Source organism: Nerophis lumbriciformis, linkage group LG33 (genome assembly GCF_033978685.3).
Source record: "Nerophis lumbriciformis linkage group LG33, RoL_Nlum_v2.1, whole genome shotgun sequence".
Lineage (NCBI taxonomy): Eukaryota > Metazoa > Chordata > Actinopteri > Syngnathiformes > Syngnathidae > Nerophis > Nerophis lumbriciformis.
In genome coordinates, this window is record NC_084580.2 from 13,900,268 (window position 1) to 13,919,912 (window position 19,645).

Below are 19,645 nucleotides of genomic sequence, written 5' to 3' on the forward strand. Positions count from 1 at the left end.
AATCAGTCCATTAGACTTAGACTTCCTTTTTATTGTCATTCAAATTTGAACTTTACAGCACAGATAAGAACGAAATTTCGTTACATCAGCTCATGGTAGTGCAGGATAAAAAAGCAATAAAGTGCAGATATAAATAAATAAATAGATTACTGTACAGATAAATATATTGCCCTTTTGCATAGGCATCCACGTTTATGGAGGTATGTTATATTGTCTTTTTTATTCCAGCGAGTTAATCCATTTTGGGGGGAGTTGAGGGGATAATTATGATGCGTTCAAGAGTCTTACGGCCTGAGGGAAGAAGCTGTTACAGAACCTGGAGGTTCTGCTACGGAGGCTGCGGAACCTCTTTCTAGAGTCCAGCAGTGAAAACAGTCCTTGGTGGGGGTGGGAGGAGTTTTTGCAGATTTTCTGAGCCCTGGTCAGGCAGCGGCTTTTTGCGATCTCCTGGATAGGAGGAAGAGGAGTCCTGATGATCTTTTCCGCCGTCCTCACCACTCTCTGGAGAGACTTCCAGTCTGAGGCACTGCAGGCTCCAGTCCATTAGTTTAGTTTGCTCTGTATTCCGTCATTTAGCTGTACTATTTTTATGAATGTTTCTGCATATGTCAAAGCTAAATGCCAAGAGGGGCAAATGGACGCAACAAAGATGACCTCATGTCCCCTGAAAGACAACATCCACCTGTGCAGACTATGATGAAACCTACTATGAGGCTCATTAGCCAGTGAGGTCTATTTCCTGGAAATCCTTATATGCTCGCTGACTGTAACCATGGAAACAAGACACAGCCGACCCATTTTGTTCGGTGAGAATTTAAAAGACTCTCACAGCGTCTCCGAAAAGGTCAGAGGTCATCTTCCTAGCCTCACATACCCGCGCCCTTGCCGCTGGCTGACGTGCACACCGCTGCAGCTTATGTAATCGCTCCAGTCCAAACGTGGATTTGGACTTTTGAGTCATCCTTTTTTTTTTTTTTACATGAGATACTCGCTCGGCTGCGCTGCCGAGTTCAATAATAAACCGGCGAGATACCCACGGCGAACGGGAAGTAGCCCACGTGAGGAAAGAGCGGGAAATATTCATGTGGTTTGCCGCACTGCAACAGACTCTGTAGTTGACGGCGTGTGGCGTTCAAGGACTCTTTAATCAGCAGCGGATGGAATCTCTTGAAGTCATGCTGGAAGTGCATCACAGCATATCATAGAAACCCAAAGATGATCATGTTAAAAGGTCCCCTGACTTTAAATTGAGATTCTAACAGTAGGGAAAAAATGGCTTAAAATCTATATTGTGATATACACTATTATGCCAAAAGTATTTGGCCACCTGCCTGGACTCACATATGAACTCCCATTCCTAACCCACAGGGTTCAATATGATGTCGGTCCGCCTTTTGCAGCTATTACAGCTTCAACTCTTCTGGGAAGGCTGTCCACAAGGTTGCGGAGTGTGTTTATAGGAATTTTCCACCATTCTTCCAAAAGCGCATGGGTGAGGTCACACACTGATGTTGGTCGAGAAGGCCTGGCTCTCAGTCTCCGTTCTAATTCATCCCAAAGGTGTTCTATCGGGTTCAGGTCAGGACTCTGTGCAGGCCAGTCAAGTTCATCCACACCAGACTCTGTCATCCATGTCTTTATGGACCTTGCTTTGTGCACTGGTGCACAGTCATGTTGGAAGAGGAAGGGGCCCGCTCCAAACTGTTCCCACAAGGTTGGGAGCATGGAATTGTCCAAAAAACATGTAAGTGTAAAAAAACAAACAAACCCAGCAGCATTATGATTTGTACATTTTCAGAATGTGCTTGTTCTATTTTTTAAACACAGAAAACAATCTGAAGTTGTCTTTATTTTTAAGTTATCGTGCCGTGATTTTACCAGTCAACTGGGAACACGCTCCTTTGTGTGTTTGTAGTTATGTTATTTAAAAAAATATGTTAATGTAACTGTTATGTTTTTCATTTTGGCCTCATTTGTGGCCCCTCCCTGTGACTGTGCTTTGTGTGCTGTTCCCCTGTGCCTTGTTACCTCATTTGTGCCATGGTTAGGGGGGGCCTATAACCCCATCAGAAATCTATTTAGTCCCAAGTGGTAAGTGTGTCCGCCCTGAGATCGGTAGGTCGTGAGTTCAAACCCCGGCCTGAGTCATACCAAAGACTATAAAAATGGGAGCCATTACCTCCCTGCTTGGCACTCGGCATCAAGGGTTGGAATTGGGGGGTTAAATCACCAAAAATGATTCCCGGGCGCGGCCACCGCTGCTGCTCACTGCTCCCCTCACCTGCCAGGGGGTGATCAAGGGTGATGGGTCAAATGCAGGGAATAATTTCGCCACACCTAGTGTGTGTGTGACAATCATTGGCACTTTAACTTTTTTAACTTTAACTTCAACCCCCCTTTTTAGGCCCCAATTATGCAAACTTTTGTTAACTACTGGTACCTGTTGTTGTGTACTTGGAATCTGCAAGTCCCGAAATTTTTTAATAAACCCGTTGAGGCATTGCGGGGACATACATTTTTTTTATTTTTTTTTTATTTTTTTATTGATTAATGTACATACAAACATCAATTCTCGATGTACACAAAAACCAAGGCACTTTCAACAAATCTGAACAATTTCAAACATCCATCAGGTTGAGCAAATACTGTCTTTCGCCAAAACATGTAAAGGAAAGAAAACTAAAGCAAATACAAATAGAATATACAAATAATGCCAATAAATAATTTAAAAAAAATAGGATAACATACAAAATTCAAAAAGACAAAACAAGGCTAATCTAAATCACTTTAAATGTCTGCAATAACGAAATTAATTTAAGGGGTTTTGTATTTTTTATTGATTATTTTAAATTATTAAGCCAATTGCAAAATGTAGCTTTTACTTTCATAATCGACATTTATGTAGACATTTTTTTTACTTGGATCATAATAATGTTGACAAACATTTCTATGTTACCATCAGACATTTAGAAAACAATATCGCCTTTCTTCATACTTCCTCCAAACAAGCCGTTTAGAATAGGTGACGTCACCTCCATCTTTTTTTTTGCCACCCAATCAGAACGCGAATATAGAAATTTTTGTTGTTGTTGACTTTGTCCCGCCCCTAGGAGCGCTTGGCCAATCACGCAACCGGTGCATCTTTCCAAACGCCAATCAAATGTCCAGCTGCCGATTTTGACTGGCCAATCACAGCGTGAAGGAAAACATTTTACTCCCGACCCTCAAGCGCGCTACTTCCGGAGTGATCCCTCGTAAATTGATCGGTAAAAACTATTTTGTTTGTCAATATGGCCTTATTTTGTAACCGCCTATTTGTTAATATTGCTCCATGGTTATCTAATAACATATGCTATTGTTGTTTTGCCCTCATTTTGACTGTAGTAATGTCGTCCAAGCACCCCAAAAGCTACAAGGGCAGTGGATGACGGGGTGGTTTTCTCTGCTGAGGTCTTCTGCGCAGGCGCAGGTAACAGTCCTGCACCAAGGCAACACAGGTGATTTGAGTTATAAGGTACATTGAAAGCCTATTACTTGATTTTAATCCATCCATTTTCTACCGCTTGTCCTTTATTAAAGTGTGTTGTACAAAAAAATACTTCCAAAGTAAGTTAACAAGTTGCTATGTGTATATTTATGTAAAAGAATGTTGACTGTGACATGTATTGTAGAGACCCTATTTTGGATTGATTGTTAGTGCGAAGGTCCTGGGTTCGATCCCCGGGCTCGGGGTCTTTCTGTGTGGAATTTGAATGTTTTTCCGTTACTGTGTGGGTTCCCTCCAGTTACGCCGGCTTCCTCCCACCTCCAAAGACATGCACCTGGGGATAGGTCATACTTGCCAACCCTCCCGATTTTCCCGACAGACTCCCGAATTTCAGTGCCCCTCCCGAAAATCTCCCGGGGCAACCATTCTCCCGAATTTCTCCCGATTTCCACCCGGACAACAAAATTGGGGGCGTGCCTTAAAGGCACTGCCTTTAACGTCCTCTCTCACCTGAAAAGGAGACTATTATATATGTCTCCGTTATCCATAGGTTTATCTATAACCCATAAAGTAGGCAGGCACGGAGCTATTTCTCAGCGAGTGTTTATTCCAGCCGGCGCGTTAATACACTGACACACAACATCCGGATTCCCATCATGCATTGCTTCAAAACTAGGGCAAGTAGTAATGTCCAAAAACATAACAGAGACGAAACAGAAGAACGAAGAAGAGACATGGTGACGACGAGTAAGAAGAAGAAGTACGCTTGCAAGTTCCCAAATGATTGGAAAAAATAATTTCAGTTCATCCAGGACAGCTCAAAGGGGAAGGGGTATGCTGCCTGCACATTTTGTAGATCAGACTTTTATGTGTGTGTATATGTATAAATAAATGAACACTGAAATTCAAGTATTTCTTTTATTTATATATATATATATATATATATATATATATATATATATATATATATATATATATATATATTAATAAGTACAGACCTAACTGCTTGGCATCTCTGCCTGTCGCACCTCCTCCAGTGCACTTGGAGGTCAGCTGCAGGGTCGTCAGCTGGTGCCACCGTTCACTGATGTTTCGCCCCCAAGCCAGGACACCTCGCGGTGGGGGGGCAGTGGCTAAGCGGGGACGTCTCCCCGCGCCACTCCCTGCAACTGACCTCAATAGGGTGTTGAGCCCCAAGTGTTGTCCCTCCTTCTTAGCCACATCAAGAAACTTGCCTCCTCTGCCAAGTCCTTGATGGCCCTCCTCAGTTTGGAACCGGTCATTCCCGCTGCACGCAGGAGCCGGGTCGCAGAACCTCCTACGAAGCCCCTGCATCCGATCTCCACGGGGTGAATGGACGCAGACCAGCCTTCCCCCTTGCAGTCCTCTGCCAGGTCGCTGTACTTTGACCGTTTGAACTCATGTGCTACTGGTATTCCCTCCTCCCATGGCACGGTTAGTTCAATGATGAGGACTTTCTTAGCAGCTGAGGACCACATCACAACGTCTGGTCTTAGCATTGTCTGTATTACCTCAGTTGGGAAGACTAGCTGCTTGTCCAGTTCAACGCGCATCTCCCAGCCCTTACCAGGGGTAAGCAGGAGTGATGATCTTCCCGCCTCTGTCTTCTGTCCTATCTCTCCTGGTTTGATGAAAGTAATGTTTGGCCGATGGGGATCTGTGGCGTTGTTTGCCCCGACTCTGCATCTCTCCAACAGCTCTGCCAACTTCCTCAGCACCTGATTGTGTCGCCACCGGAAGCGCCCCTGCGTTAGCGCGACGTTGCAACCTGAAAGGATATATATATATATATATATATATATATATATATATATATATATATATATATATATATATATATATATATATATATGTATATGTATATATATATATATATATATATATATATATATGTATATGTATATGTATATATATATATATATATGTATATGTATATATGTATATGTATATGTATATATATATATATATGTATATATATATGTATATACAGTATATATATAAATATACAATATATATATATATAAATACTTGAATTTCAGTGAATTCTAGCTATATATATATATATATATATATATATATATATATATATATAATAGAATGAATATATATATATATATATATATATATATATATATATATGAATATAGCTAGAATTCACTGACATTCAAGTATTTATATATATATATATATATTTTTTGTATATATGTATATATATATATATATATATATATATATATATATATATATATATATATAAAAGAAATACTTGAATTTCAGTGTTCATTTATTATACATATATATATATATATATATATATACATACAAAATATATATATAGTATATATATATACATGAATTTCAGTGAATTCTAACTATATATATATATATATATATTTATTCTATTATATATATATATATATATATATATATTTATTCTATTATATATATATATATATATATATATATATATATATATATATATATATATAGCTAGAATTCACTAAAATTCAAGTGTGTGTATATATATATATATTTTTTTTAATATATATATATATATTTTGTGTGTATATATATGTATATATATATATATATATATATATATATATATATATATATATATATATAAGAAACACTTGAATTTCAGTGAATTGTAGTTATAAATGATAAATAATAAATGATAAATGGGTTATACTTGTATAGCGCTTTTCTACCTTCAAGGTACTCAAAGTGTTTTGACAGTATTACCACATTCACCCATTCACACACTGATGGCGGGAGCTGCCATGCAAGGCGCTAACCAGCAGCCATCAGGAGCAAGGGTGAAGTGTCTTGCCCAAGGACACAACGGACGTGACTAGGATGGTAGAAGGTGGGGATTGAACCCCAGTGACCAGCAACTCTCCGATTGCTGGCACGGCCACTCTACCAACTTCGCCACGCCGTTATAATAAATATACTCCTCACCCCTTAACCCCCATGCCCCCAATCTCCCGAATTCGGAGGTCTCAAGGTTGGCAAGTATGGGATAGGTTGATTGGCAACACTAAAGAGTGTGTGAAAGTTGTCTTTCTGTGTTGGCCCGAGTGCAGCTGGGATAGGCTCCATCACCCTCCCCCACCCGCCACCCCGAGAGGGACAAGCGGTATGAAATGGATGTATGTAGTGTCTGGTTATGCGCCTGCTAATATCTGTCTATTAGTATCTGTCTGTAGTTAGGCTTAACTATTGTATTGAATGTTCTTATGTCAAATTCAGTTAAATCTACTTAAGTGTATAATAACTGAGTTTATTGAATATTTGAGTACCGTATTTTTCGGACTATAAGTCGCAGTTTTTTTCATAATTTGGCCGGGGGTGCGACTTATACTCAGGAGCGACTTATGTGTGAAAATATTAACACATTACCGTAAAATATCAAGTAATATTATTTAGCTCATTCACGTAAGAGACTAGACGTATAAGATTTCATGGGATTTAGCGATTAGGAGTGACAGATTGTTTGGTAAACGTATAGCATGTTCTATATGTTATAGTTATTTGAATGACTCTTACCATAATATGTTACGTTAACATACCAGGCACGTTCTCAGTTGGTTATTTATGCCTCATATAACGTACACTTATTCAGCCTGTTGTTCACTATTCTTTATTTATTTTAAATTGCCTTTCAAATGTCTATTCTTAGTGTTGGTTTTATCAAATAAATTTCCCCCAAAAATGCGACTTATACTCCAGTGCGATTTATATATGTTTTTTCCCTTCTTTATTATGCATTTTCGGCCGGTGCGACTTATACTCCCGAGCGACTTATAGTCCGAAAAATACGGTATGTACTCATCCCCCTACAAAATGGTCAAATCCCCCCCTTAGCCCCGGGAGAGAAAAAAAATCCTGGATCCGTCCCTGATTAGGCTAAAGCATATTGTAGTCTGTTGTGTGACTTTTTGCACAATACGCTATCAAATCATTCTTTTTTCGGTCTCGTTTTATTGCCTTTCATACAAGTGGGATAAAATAGGCCAATCACCGTATGATACAACTATTTCCCCCCTCGTTTTTTTTCCTTCTTTTCACATAATACAACTAAATAAAAGCAAAAACATAAATAAAACTACCGACGGATGTGATATAGTTACTTTTGTGTTTAAAAGGTAATATTTGATATATTGAAAAAAAATCTAACATTAATCCGTAAGGATGAGTCAAAGTATTACGAAGTTTGCGTGATTTTTGCGAACTTTTTGTTGATTTTAAAGCGTGTTAAAGTTAATCCAAGCAGAGTGTACAATGATGATGCTAGCAGCATGTTGCATTCAAGACTGCTGGGAAGTTAAAAAGATCCAACATGGAGTTTGCAAGGTAAACAAACATGGCCGATGTATTAGCTTTGCCACGCATAATCATTATTTAAATACAGGCATATTTTTATGGAAAATGTAGTTTGAACTCTGAATCAGTCAAGTCTACGAGGCATTTTGACTTCACTAATAATCAGTTTCATGATATATTAAAGGGGAACATTATCACCAGACCTATGTAAGCGTCAATATATACCTTGATGTTGCAGAAAAAAGACCATATATTTTTTTAACCGATTTCCGAACTCTAAATGGGTGAATTTTGGCGAATTAAACGCCTTTCTAATATTCGCTCTCGGAGCGATGACGTCACAACGTGACGGCGCATCGGGAAGCAATCCGCCATTTTCTCAAACACAGAGTCAAATCAGCTCTCTTATTTTCCGTTTTTTCGACTGTTTTCCGTACCTTGGAGACATCATGCCTCGTCGGTGTGTTGTCGGAGGGACGGATTCAAGTTGCACCAGTGGCCCAAAGATGCGAAAGTGGCAAGAAATTGGACGTTTGTTCCGCACACTTTACCGACGAAAGCTATGCTACGACAGAGATGGCAAGAATGTGTGGATATCCTGCGACACTCAAAGCAGATGCATTTCCAACGATAAAGTCAAAGAAATCTGCCGGCAGACCCCCATTGAATATGCCGGAGTGTGTGAGCAATTCAGGGACAAAGGACCTCGGTAGCACGGCAAGCAATGGCGGCAGTTTGTACCCGCAGACGAGCGAGCTAAACCCCCCTGGATGTCTTGGCTCACACCGTCCCGAAGATGATCAAGAGAAGAATATTGACCCTAGCTTCCCTGGCCTGCTGACATGAGGGTATGTCTACAGAATATATTAATTGATGAAAATTGGGCTGTCTGCACTCTCAAAGTGCATGTTGTTGCCAAATGTATTTCATATGCTGTAAACCTAGTTCATAGTTGTTAGTTTCCTTTAATGCCAAACAAACACATACCAATCGTTGGTTAGAAGGCGATCGCCGAATTCTGCCTCGCTTTCTCCCGTGTCGCTGGCTGTCGTGTCGTTTTCGTCGGTTTCGCCGGTTTCGCTTGCATACGGTTCAAACCGATATGGCTCAATAGCTTCAGTTTCTTCTTCAATTTCGTTTTCGCTCCCTGCCTCCACACTACAACCATCCGTTTCAATACATTCGTAATCTGTTGAATCGCTTAAGCCGCTGAAATCCGAGTCTGAATCCGAGCTAATGTCGCTATAGCTAGCTGTTCTTTCCGCCATGTTTGTTTGTGTTTGCTTCACTATGTGACGTCACAGGAAAATGGACGGGTGGTTAAAATCAGGCACTTTGAAGCTTTTTTTTTAGGGATATTGCGTGATGGGTAAAATTTTGAAAAGAAACTTCGAAAAATATAATAAGCCACTGGGAACTGATTTTTAATGGTTTTAACAATTCTGAAATTGTGATAATGTTCCCCTTTAAAGTGATACTGTATAGTGCAAATTCACAACCACAATGCAAGTCATTAAATGAAGCTGAGCCTTTTTGGAGCATTTCTAGTTTTTCTGTTTCTGTTATGCAAGCTGCTAGTTATTATTAATAACTGGTAACGGTACACAAAAATTTCAGTTCGGTACGTACCTCGGTTTAGAGGTCACGGTTCGGTTCATTTTCGGTACGGTAAGAAAACAACAAAATATAAATTTTTGGGTTATTTATTTACCAAATTTGCAAAGTCTTCCACCAAAAATATTTTTTTTAGTGGACTATTTGATGTGAAGTAATCTGAACCTTGGATTAGTCAATAATTCATAATTATTACATGTAAAGCGACTTTGGGTACTTAGAAAAGCGCTATATAAATCCCAGTTATTATTATTATTATAATAACATTGATTTTGATTCCATATTATGTTTTGAGCAATGACAGTTTGAAAAAAAAAAAAAAAACAGCTTTGTTTTATTAGTCAACATTGCAACTTTTTCTAAATTACATTTCACCTTTAAGCTTTTTTATTTCACTTTTGTTATGTTTTTGTTTATTTTAATAGTATTTTTAGAATGTGCCGTGGGCCTTTAAAACATTAGCTGTGGGCCGCAAATGGCCTCCGGGGCACACTTTTGACACCCCTGCTATAAATAATAAAAAATTAAATCTGAGAAATCTATGGATAAAAAGCAGAGCCTGGCGACGCATGCGTGTTTATCATAACTCTCTCGCTCTCTCTGTCTCTGCCCCTCCCTCACCAATGCTGCTGAGCGCACAATTTGTTTTGTTTTTAACCCCTTCTTAACCCTGAACGTACATTGAAAATACCTAACTCAAAATGCCGGACATTTGAGGCATTTAAGAAACTCCGCCCTGACAGCTCTGCAAAAGAGGACATGTCCGGTGAAAAGAGGACGTATGGTCAGTTTATTGTAGCCCGTTAGCTGCTCGCATGCCGTGTGTTGTGCCTGGGTGTGCATTGTTTACACAACGTGCGTTACGCTACTTAATATGTCCGTGTGGAAACTCGTTCGGTACACCTCCAAACCGAACCGAAACGGTTCAATACGAATACACGTACCGTTACACCCCTAGTGATTACACTAATTATCCATTCATCCATCCATTTTCTACCACTTGTCCCTTTTGGGGTTGCGGGGGGCGCTGTAGCCTATCTCAGCTGCATTCGGGCGGAAGGCGGGGTACACCCTGGACAAGTCGCCACCTCATCGCAGGGCCTACACTAATTATACAAATGAAAAATCACTGCCTTATACAATGCTGTTTTACTGCCCGACGTTACGGGTTATTTCTATTATGTTCTATTATGCAAGGTGGTGCTTACCATTAATAACTGGCGGAAGGAGCGATTGCACTGATGACTATTTTTGATAGCGCCCTTGCACAAGGCTGCTTCTGTTGTCTCACGAAGACAAGGAGAAAAATCGTTGTTGTGCAGGCTTGAGCCGTGCGATGACTCTAAGTCGGACTGACAAAGGGATGTTTATGCCTCAGCTTCCAGTCCAAAGTCCTCCGCAGGCTGGAGAGTGAGTGAGTTGGTTTGGCGTTGGAAGGGACTTTAGGCACATTTCAGTGAAAACACACCAGGATACACTGCGGGGATTTTTACATATGAAATATCAGTCATCTTGTTTCTTGGTGAAGAATTATAACACAAAGTTTCTCATGCCATTTACAGCGGTACCTCCGGTTTTTGATTATTCAGTTTTCAACATAAATATTCGTCCAAAGGTTGCATAAAATCCACATTTTTAAAGGTCAACTGCACATTTTAAAGTCACTTATGATTAAGGTTGGGACAGATTCATATGGTATGGCCAACTAAACAACCGGCGCCATCTTTTCTACCAAGGACCAAGCCCGGAAGCGTTCAATTGCTGTCGTTTTGATGTTAGTTTTTCTAATGAAAAAACAAACAACAAATATTTGTAAATAATAGTTTTAAACATACTCCAGCTCATAAACTTACAGTAAAACATGCTTTTATTTCGTACCATATTCATACTTGCCAACCTTGAGACCTCCGAATTCAGGAGATTGGGGGGGCGGGGTTAAGGGGGGAGGAGTATATTTAGAGCTATAATTCACTGAAATTCAAGTATTTCTTATATATATATATATATATATATATATATATATATATATATGTATATATATATATATATATATATATATATATATATATATATATGTATGTATGTATATATATATGTATATATGTGTATATATATATATATGTGTGTATATATATATATACATACATACATATATATATATATATGTATATATGTATATATATATATATATATATATATGTGTGTATATATATATATATATGAACATATATATATATGTATATATATATATATATGTGTGTATATATATATATATATGTATTATATATATGTGTATATATATATATATGTATACAGTATATATATATATATATATATATACACAGTATATATATATATATATATACATACATATATATATATATATATATATATATATATAAAAGAATAAATACTTGACTTTCAGTGAATTGTAGCTATATATATTTTTTTATTTTATTATATATATATATATATATATATATATATATATATATATATATATATATATATATGTATATATATATATATATATATATATAAATATGGAAATCGGGAGAAATTCGGGAGAATGGTTGCCCCGGGAGATTTTCGGGAGGGGCACTGAAATTCGGGAGTCTCCCGGGAAAATCGGGAGGGTTGGCAAGTATGACCATAGTATAGTATAATTTTGCAGCCCTGTTTGGTGCACTCTGCTGCTACAATCTTGCAGTGTTTAGTGATCTGCAGACACTCTTAACATGCACCTGACTTCGCAATGAATGTAAAAAAAAAATACACAGAACGACCCCAAAAATATTACCCTCATTTTGCTTTGTATGTAATTTTAACTGTTTGGAAATGCACCAGATCATTTAATTTTCAATCATTTTGATTCAATAAATAAGAGGGTTTGAATGTTCTCGATAGCCAACCTTATGTATTATTCTAACTGAGTTTTCTTTTTTGTAACATGCTAAGTGAATAAATGTACTTTTGTAGTTATTTCCCCATATTTCTGCACAATAACTCAGATATGGTAACACTGGCAAGCAGAAGAGAACATGGAGGGATTTTTGGTCCAAATCATATTTTGCTTTATTCAATATTGAGGTATTTCTTGTCACTTTATGTTGTATATTTTTTATATTGAGTTCATTTTGTCGTTTATTATTGCACCCAAAATGTGGTTTCTTTTACTATTTCAATGCCGTCTATTTGTGTTTGACTTTCTCTTCTACTGTTGCCGCATTGCATTATTTTAGTTTTACTGAGATTCAAAGATTGTCTGTTTTTGTCAAACAATCTCTTTAATTTATTAGTGTATTATGTTATTATTTGTATTAGCTTCTGTGTGTTCTGTCCTGAACAAAGTGTGTCGAAAGACTAACGAGGAAGCTTCTCGAACATATATCCTCAGCTCAAGGTTTGTAGCAAACATGGCCCCCTGTCGTCACGTGGATCCCTTTTGACCAATTATTGAGGAGATCGCCTGAAACTGGGTTGGCCATACTTTCTCTATACAGGACTTCAATGATCTGGGCGCAGTTTGAATTTGGATGATTCCTCGTTTCGATTCCGGTTCCCAACGATTCTCTATTCCGATTCTTTTATGACACAGGATCAAAAATCAATCAATCAAATCAATCAATCAATTCCTTTATTGTCATTGTCATAATAACACTTAAGTCTTACATGTAAAGTACTATTCTCACAGAGTTATTTTCAAGCAGTACATATCAATCCTGTAACCTGAAATATAAATGTTGTGAAATGGCTTTCCACGGGAGTCCACTTTCACTAAGCTTTTGTTTTTAAAAACCTCATAAAAAAGTTGCACATATTCTGCTGTGTGTTAGCGATGTTCCGATCAGGGTATTATGTTGCTGATTCTGATCATCCTGGAGTGAAATAATCACATTAATCAACTGGGATTTTTTAAATATATCCATCCATCCATTTTCTACCGCTTGGCCCTTATGGGGTCGCGGGGGGTGCTGGAGCCTATCTCAGCTGCATTCGGGCGGAAGGCGGGGTACACCCCGGACAAGTCGCCACCTCATTACAGGGCCAACACAGATAGACAGACAACATTCACACTCAATGCTATTGACAGTGTAACAATGTCAACACAATATTTAAACTAGTTCCTCATTTTATTTTATTATATACATAGTCAATAGTACACAATACACAAAAACTTTTGAAAAAAGTAAAAACTACTATATATATCTAAATTAGAGATGTTCGATAATGACTTTTTCGCCGATATCCGATATTCCGATATTGTCCAACTCTTAATTACCGATTCCGATATCAACCGATACCGATATATACAGTCGTGGAATTAACACATTATTATGCCTAATTTTGTTGTGATGCCCCGCTGGATGCATTAAACAATGTAACAAGTTTTCCAAAATAAATCAACTCAAGTTATGGAAAAAAATGCTAACATGGCACTGCCATATTTATTATTGAAGTCACAAAGTGCATTATTTTTTTTAACATGTCTCAAAACCGCAGCTTGGAATTTGGGATATGCTCTCCCTGAGAGAGCATGAGGAGGTTGAGGTAGGTGGGGTTGGGGGGCGGGGCGGAGTTGAGGTCGGGGGGTGGTGGGGGGTGTATATTGTAGCGTCTCCGGAGAGTTAGTGCTGCAAGGGGTTCTGGGTATTTGTTCTGTTGTGTTTATGTTGTGTTACGGTGCGGATGTTCTCCCGAAATGTGTTTGTCATTCTTGTTTGGTGTGGGTTCACAGTGTGGCGCATACTTGTAACAGTGTTAAAGTTGTTTATACGGCCACCCTCAGTGTGACCTGTATGGCTGTTGACCACGTATGCCTGCATTCACTTGTGTGTGTGAAAATCTGGAGATATTATGTGATTGGGCCGGCATGCAAAGGCAGTGCCTTTTAAGGTTTATTGGCGCTCTGTACTTCTCCCTACGTCATAAAAGTCATACATTTTCCTTTTTGAAACTGATACCGATAATTTTGAAACCGATTCCGATAATTTCCGATATTACATTTCAAAGCATTTATCGGCAGTCCGATATTATCGGACATCTCTAATCTAAATCTTTTGGTTTTTGCCCTCAAAGTCCTCCTGTGTCCAGGGAATTATTCCCAAAGTTTATAAACAGTAACAAAAACAACAAAAAAACAATTTCGAGAAAACTTAAATATTGACCTAATCACTCTCATATCGATCATATACTGATACCATTAGTACCGACGCCACCAATTTATGGATCGATCCTCCCTCATTTTACGTGTCGTTTTCTGACTGTGGCAATGCTGACAAACAAACAATTGTTGTCATAGTATTCTCCAGCTAGACTCTTAGTAATCTACTTGTTTACTCTTAATAACTGCTTACCTTCTGCTGTAAAACACTTCCATCTACACTTCTTAAACTTCACTAAGGACTAGTTTAGCAGCTAGATTAGCTATTAGCTTGCTGTTTCTCTATGTGTAAAATGTTTAGTCTTCCAGTAATAATAACACTTAAAGGGGTACTGCACTTTTTGGGGAATTTTTCCTATCGTTCACAATCATTATGAAAGACATGAAGACGGATGTTCTTTTGTTTTGTTTTGAACGCATTCTAACTAGTAAATAAATGCGATCAAAAGTGCGCCTACAACAGAGCCCTTAAAAAACACCCAAACATCTTAGCGTTACGTTGCATTCAGGACTGCTGGGAAGTTAAAAGTATCCAAAGGTAAATAAAAAAAAAACATGGTTAACGACTAACATAAACTAACATTTGCTTTGTTTGTGAACAGAACATGTGACTATCAATAAACGTAATCTTTTTGGTCAACTTACGTGTTTATTTTAGTACATTTATCCTAAAATCTGACAAGGAAAACATCACAACAAGGGAACTAATGCTAAATAAGCTTTTCCAATGAATGTACATTCTAAACATGTCATGATCATGTTTTTGTTTTCTGTTATTTTTGGACTCCCTTAGTTCCTGTTGTTGTGCACCCTTAAGTTTGTTTAGTTACCATGGCTACTTATTATTTTCACCTGCCTCTGATTGGTGTTCGGGACGCTCACATGTCCCCCGAGCACTAATCAGAGGCATTATTTAAGCCTGCCTTTGCCGGTCAGTCGGCCAGGGTTTTTTGTTTGCTTATGCTACAGTTACGTGAGTATTCCTTGTCTTTTTGCCTATGCTAAGTGTTAGCATTTGCTTCGAGTGCGCTCGGCACATTTTTCCTCTGGCTTGTTTTCAGTTTTTGGTACTTGTTTGACTTTTTCAGAATAAATTATGTTCCTACCTGCACGTCCTGTCCGGAGTGGTCCGTTTGCATCCCGGGGGAACGAACCTCGCAGCAAGCTGCGACCCCCCGCATGAAAAAGGTGAGCGTCCCGAACACCAATCAGAGGCAGGTGAAAATAATAAGTAGTAGTAGTAGTTTTTTAAGCAGATTTGTTTTGAAATTTGAGAAAAAGCATGCCAATAAGGAATGTCAAGATACAAAGGCTACACAAAGTTGTAGAAAGATCAAACACTTCCATTGCAGGGTTAAAATGGGAGAAATGGGGGTTTCCAACACAAGAAGTTTCTCTTTAGATTGAAAAGGACTAACTCTTCAAAGCTCCCGTGCTGTCGTTAAAAAAGCATGATCGTGTTGCAAGTGATAAAAAAGGTTGCATTAGGTGTCAAGTTGGCAATGATAATAATGAAAGGGTACCAGTCATTGCATTCCACACATGCCAGTAAATAATGTGGTGGGACTGCGGTGTTCCGTTCATCATATTCAGATGTTCCAACATGTCAGATTGACAGACACGTGTGATTCCTTAAGTGTTACAGGAATGTGCACATCCGCACCATTCTGTTTCTGTTCTTCATTTAAGAAGAATTGTGTTGCAATACGACAAAGGAAGTCGCAAACCTTCCCAAAATGTGTAAAGTATTTAAGAGCGGCCAAGGCGAGGGAGGGAGCTTCAAAGCTGCGTTTCAATTGAGTGACTCACTGTAGCGATAGAGAAGGACAAAGCAAATCCCACACGCACACACACACACACACACACACACACACACACACACACACACACACACACACACACACACACACACACACGCACGCACGCACAGTTTTATACATGCAAACACACTTACACCCTCATCCTTGGGATTTAGGTGGGGCTGCATTGCTCAACAAGTGTATTAATGTTCACCACGCGCTCACATTACATTTGGCACACCTGCACAATCCCTCACATTGCCACATGTATTTTTATTAGCAAGTACTAGAGATGTCCGATAATGGCTTTTTTGCCGATATTCCGATATTGTCCAACTCTTAATTACCGATTCCAACATCAACCGATACCGATATATACCGTATTTTTCGGAGTATAAGTCGCTCTGGAGTATAAGTCGTACCGGCCGAAAATGCATAATAAGGAAGGAAAAAAACATATATAAGTCGCACTGGAGTATAAGTCGCATTTTTTGGGGAAATGTATTTGATAAAAGCCAACACCAAGAATAGACATTTGAAAGGCAATTTAAAATAAATAAAGAATAGTGAACAACAGGCTGAATAAGTGTACGTTATATGAGGCATAAATAACCAACTGAGAACGTGCCTGGTATGTTAACGTAACATATTATGGTAAGAGTCATTCAAATAACTATAACATATAGAACATGCTATACGTTTACCAAACAATCTGTCACTCAAAATCGCTAAATCCCATGAAATCTTATACGTCTAGTCTCTTACGTGAATGAGCTAAATAATATCATTTGATATTTTAAGGTAATGTGTTAATAATTTCACACAAAAGTCGCTTCTGAGTATAAGTCGCACCCCCGGCCAAACTATGAAAAAAACTGTGACTTATAGTCCGAAAAATATGGTACAATCGTGGAATTAACACATTATTATGCCTAATTTTGTTGTGATGCCCCGCTGGATGCATTAAACAATGTAACAAGGTTTTCCAAAATAAATCAACTCAAGTTATGGAAAAAAGTGCCAACATGGCACTGCCATATTTATTATTGAAGTCACAAAGTGCATTATTTTTTTTTAACATGCCTCAAAACAGCAGCTTGGAATTTGGGATATGCTCTCCCTGAGAGAGCATATCGTCCCGGAAGAGTTAGTGCTGCAAGGGGTTCTGGGTATTTGTTCTGTTGTGTTTATGTTGTGTTACGGTGCGGATGTTCTCTCGAAATGTGTTTGTCATTCTTGTTTGGTGTGGGTTCACAGTGTGGAGCATATTTGTAACAGTGTTAAAGTTGTTTGTACGGCCACCCTCAGTGTGACCTGTATGGCTGTTGACCAAGTATGCTTTGCATTCACTTGTGTGTGTGAAATGCCGTTGATTTTATGTGCCTTGGCGTCACTATAGACAGCGATTTTAAACTTGACAAACAAGTCAATGGCGTTTTAAAATCGTGTTTTTATCATCTTCGTCTTTTAGCAAAGGTAAAACCGTTTTTATCTTTTAACCTTTTTGAACAAGTCGTGCATGCTTTTATTTCAAGTCGCCTGGACTACTGCAATGCACTTTATGCTGGCATTAGCCAAAAAGCTCTCTCCCGGTTGCAGTTAGTCCAGAATGCGGCAGCACGACTTTTAACAGGGGCCAGGAGACGCCAGCATATAACCCCAATCCTTGAGAGTTTGCACTGGCTCCCTGTTCATTTTAGAATTGATTTTAAAACCTTGCTGTTTGTTTTTAAAGCTTTACATGGACTGGCACCTCAGTATATCTCGGACCTCATCCAAACTTACAATCCTGCGTGCGCTCTGAGGTCCGAGAGCCAGCTCCAGCTCGTGGTGTCCAAGACGAGACTTAAAACCAGGGGAGACAGGGCCTTCTCTGTGGTTGGCCCTAAGCTCTGGAACACTCTGCCCCTCCATGTTCGAACTGCTCCCACAGTGGAGTGTTTTAAGTCTCGTCTTAAGACCCACTTTTATTCTCTGGCTTTTAACACTACGTGAGTTGTGTGGTCCTCTGTTGTCCTCTGTGTTTTTAAAATTTTGCTTTTGCTTTCTATTTACTGTTTTAATTGGTTTTACCCTTTGAAATTGTTTTTAATCACATTTATTTTATATTGTTTTTAATTGTGTTTAATATTGTTGTGCAGCACTTTGGAAACATTTTGTTGTTTAAATGTGCTATATAAATAAAGTGGATTGGATTGGATTGGATTGGGCCAGCACGCAAAGGCAGTGCCTTTAAGGTTTATTGGCGCTCTGTACATCTCCCTACGTCCGTGTACACAGCGGCGTTTTCAAAAGTCATCAATTTTACTTTTTGAAACCGATACCGATAATTTCAGATATTACATTTTAAAGCATTTATCGGCTGATAATATCGGCAGTCCGATATTATCGGACATCTCTAGCATTTATATGTATAAATGTAAAAAAATAAATAAAAATCTCAATTTTGTAAAGACAAATCGCAATTAGGTTCTTTTCTCAAGATTGTGCAGCTCGAGCTGGCAACACATGTAAGTATAGGTAAATTAAAGGGGAACATTATCACCAGACCTATGTAAGCGTCAATATATACCTTGATGTTGCAGAAAAAAGACCATATATTTTTTTAACCGATTTCCGAACTCTAAATGGGTGAATTTTGGCGAATTAAACGCCTTTCTATTATTCGCTCTCGGAGCGATGACGTCACAACGTGACGTCCCATTGGGAAGCAATCCGCCATTTTCTCAAACACCGAGTCAAATCAGCTCTGTTATTTTTCGTTTTTTCGACTGTTTTCCGTACCTTGGAGACATCATGCCTCGTCGGTGTGTTGTCAGAGGGTGTAACAACACGAACAGGGACGGATTCAAGTTGCACCAGTGGCCCAAAGATGCGAAAGTGGCAAGAAATTGGACGTTTGTTCCGCACACTTTACCGACGAAAGCTATGCTACGACAGAGATGGCAAGAATGTGTGGATATCCTGCGACACTCAAAGCAGATGCATTTCCAACGATAAAGTCAAAGAAATCTGCCGCCAGACCCCCATTGAATCTGCCGGAGTGTGTGAGCAATTCAGGGACAAAGGACCTCGGTAGCACGGCAAGCAATGGCGGCAGTTTGTTCCCGCAGACGAGCGAGCTAAACGCCCTGGATGTCTTGTCTCACACCGTCCCTTATGCCACCGAAGATGATCAAGAGAAGAATATCGACCCTAGCTTCCCTGGCCTGCTGACATCAACTCCAAAAC

At 38.8% G+C, this 19,645-nt stretch overlaps 1 protein-coding gene across 3 annotated transcripts in view; it reads left to right on the forward strand.

Moving 5' to 3' along the window:
- Window positions 1-3,226: 3,226 nt before the first annotated feature.
- Window positions 3,227-19,645, forward strand: part of mier3b (mesoderm induction early response 1, family member 3 b) — a 186,593-nt gene continuing 170,174 nt past the window's right edge. Inside the window, exons 1-2 of one of the 3 annotated variants that reach the window (XM_061928177.2) lie at window positions 3,227-3,266; window positions 3,385-3,514. In XM_061928177.2, coding sequence (XP_061784161.1) covers window positions 3,425-3,514 — 90 coding nt within the window. In that variant the 5' untranslated portion in view covers window positions 3,227-3,266; window positions 3,385-3,424. Of the gene's footprint in view, window positions 3,267-3,384; window positions 3,515-15,779; window positions 15,804-19,645 lie in introns of those variants that run through there. The other 2 variants (XM_061928182.1, XM_061928180.1) reach the window with 2 other exon arrangements.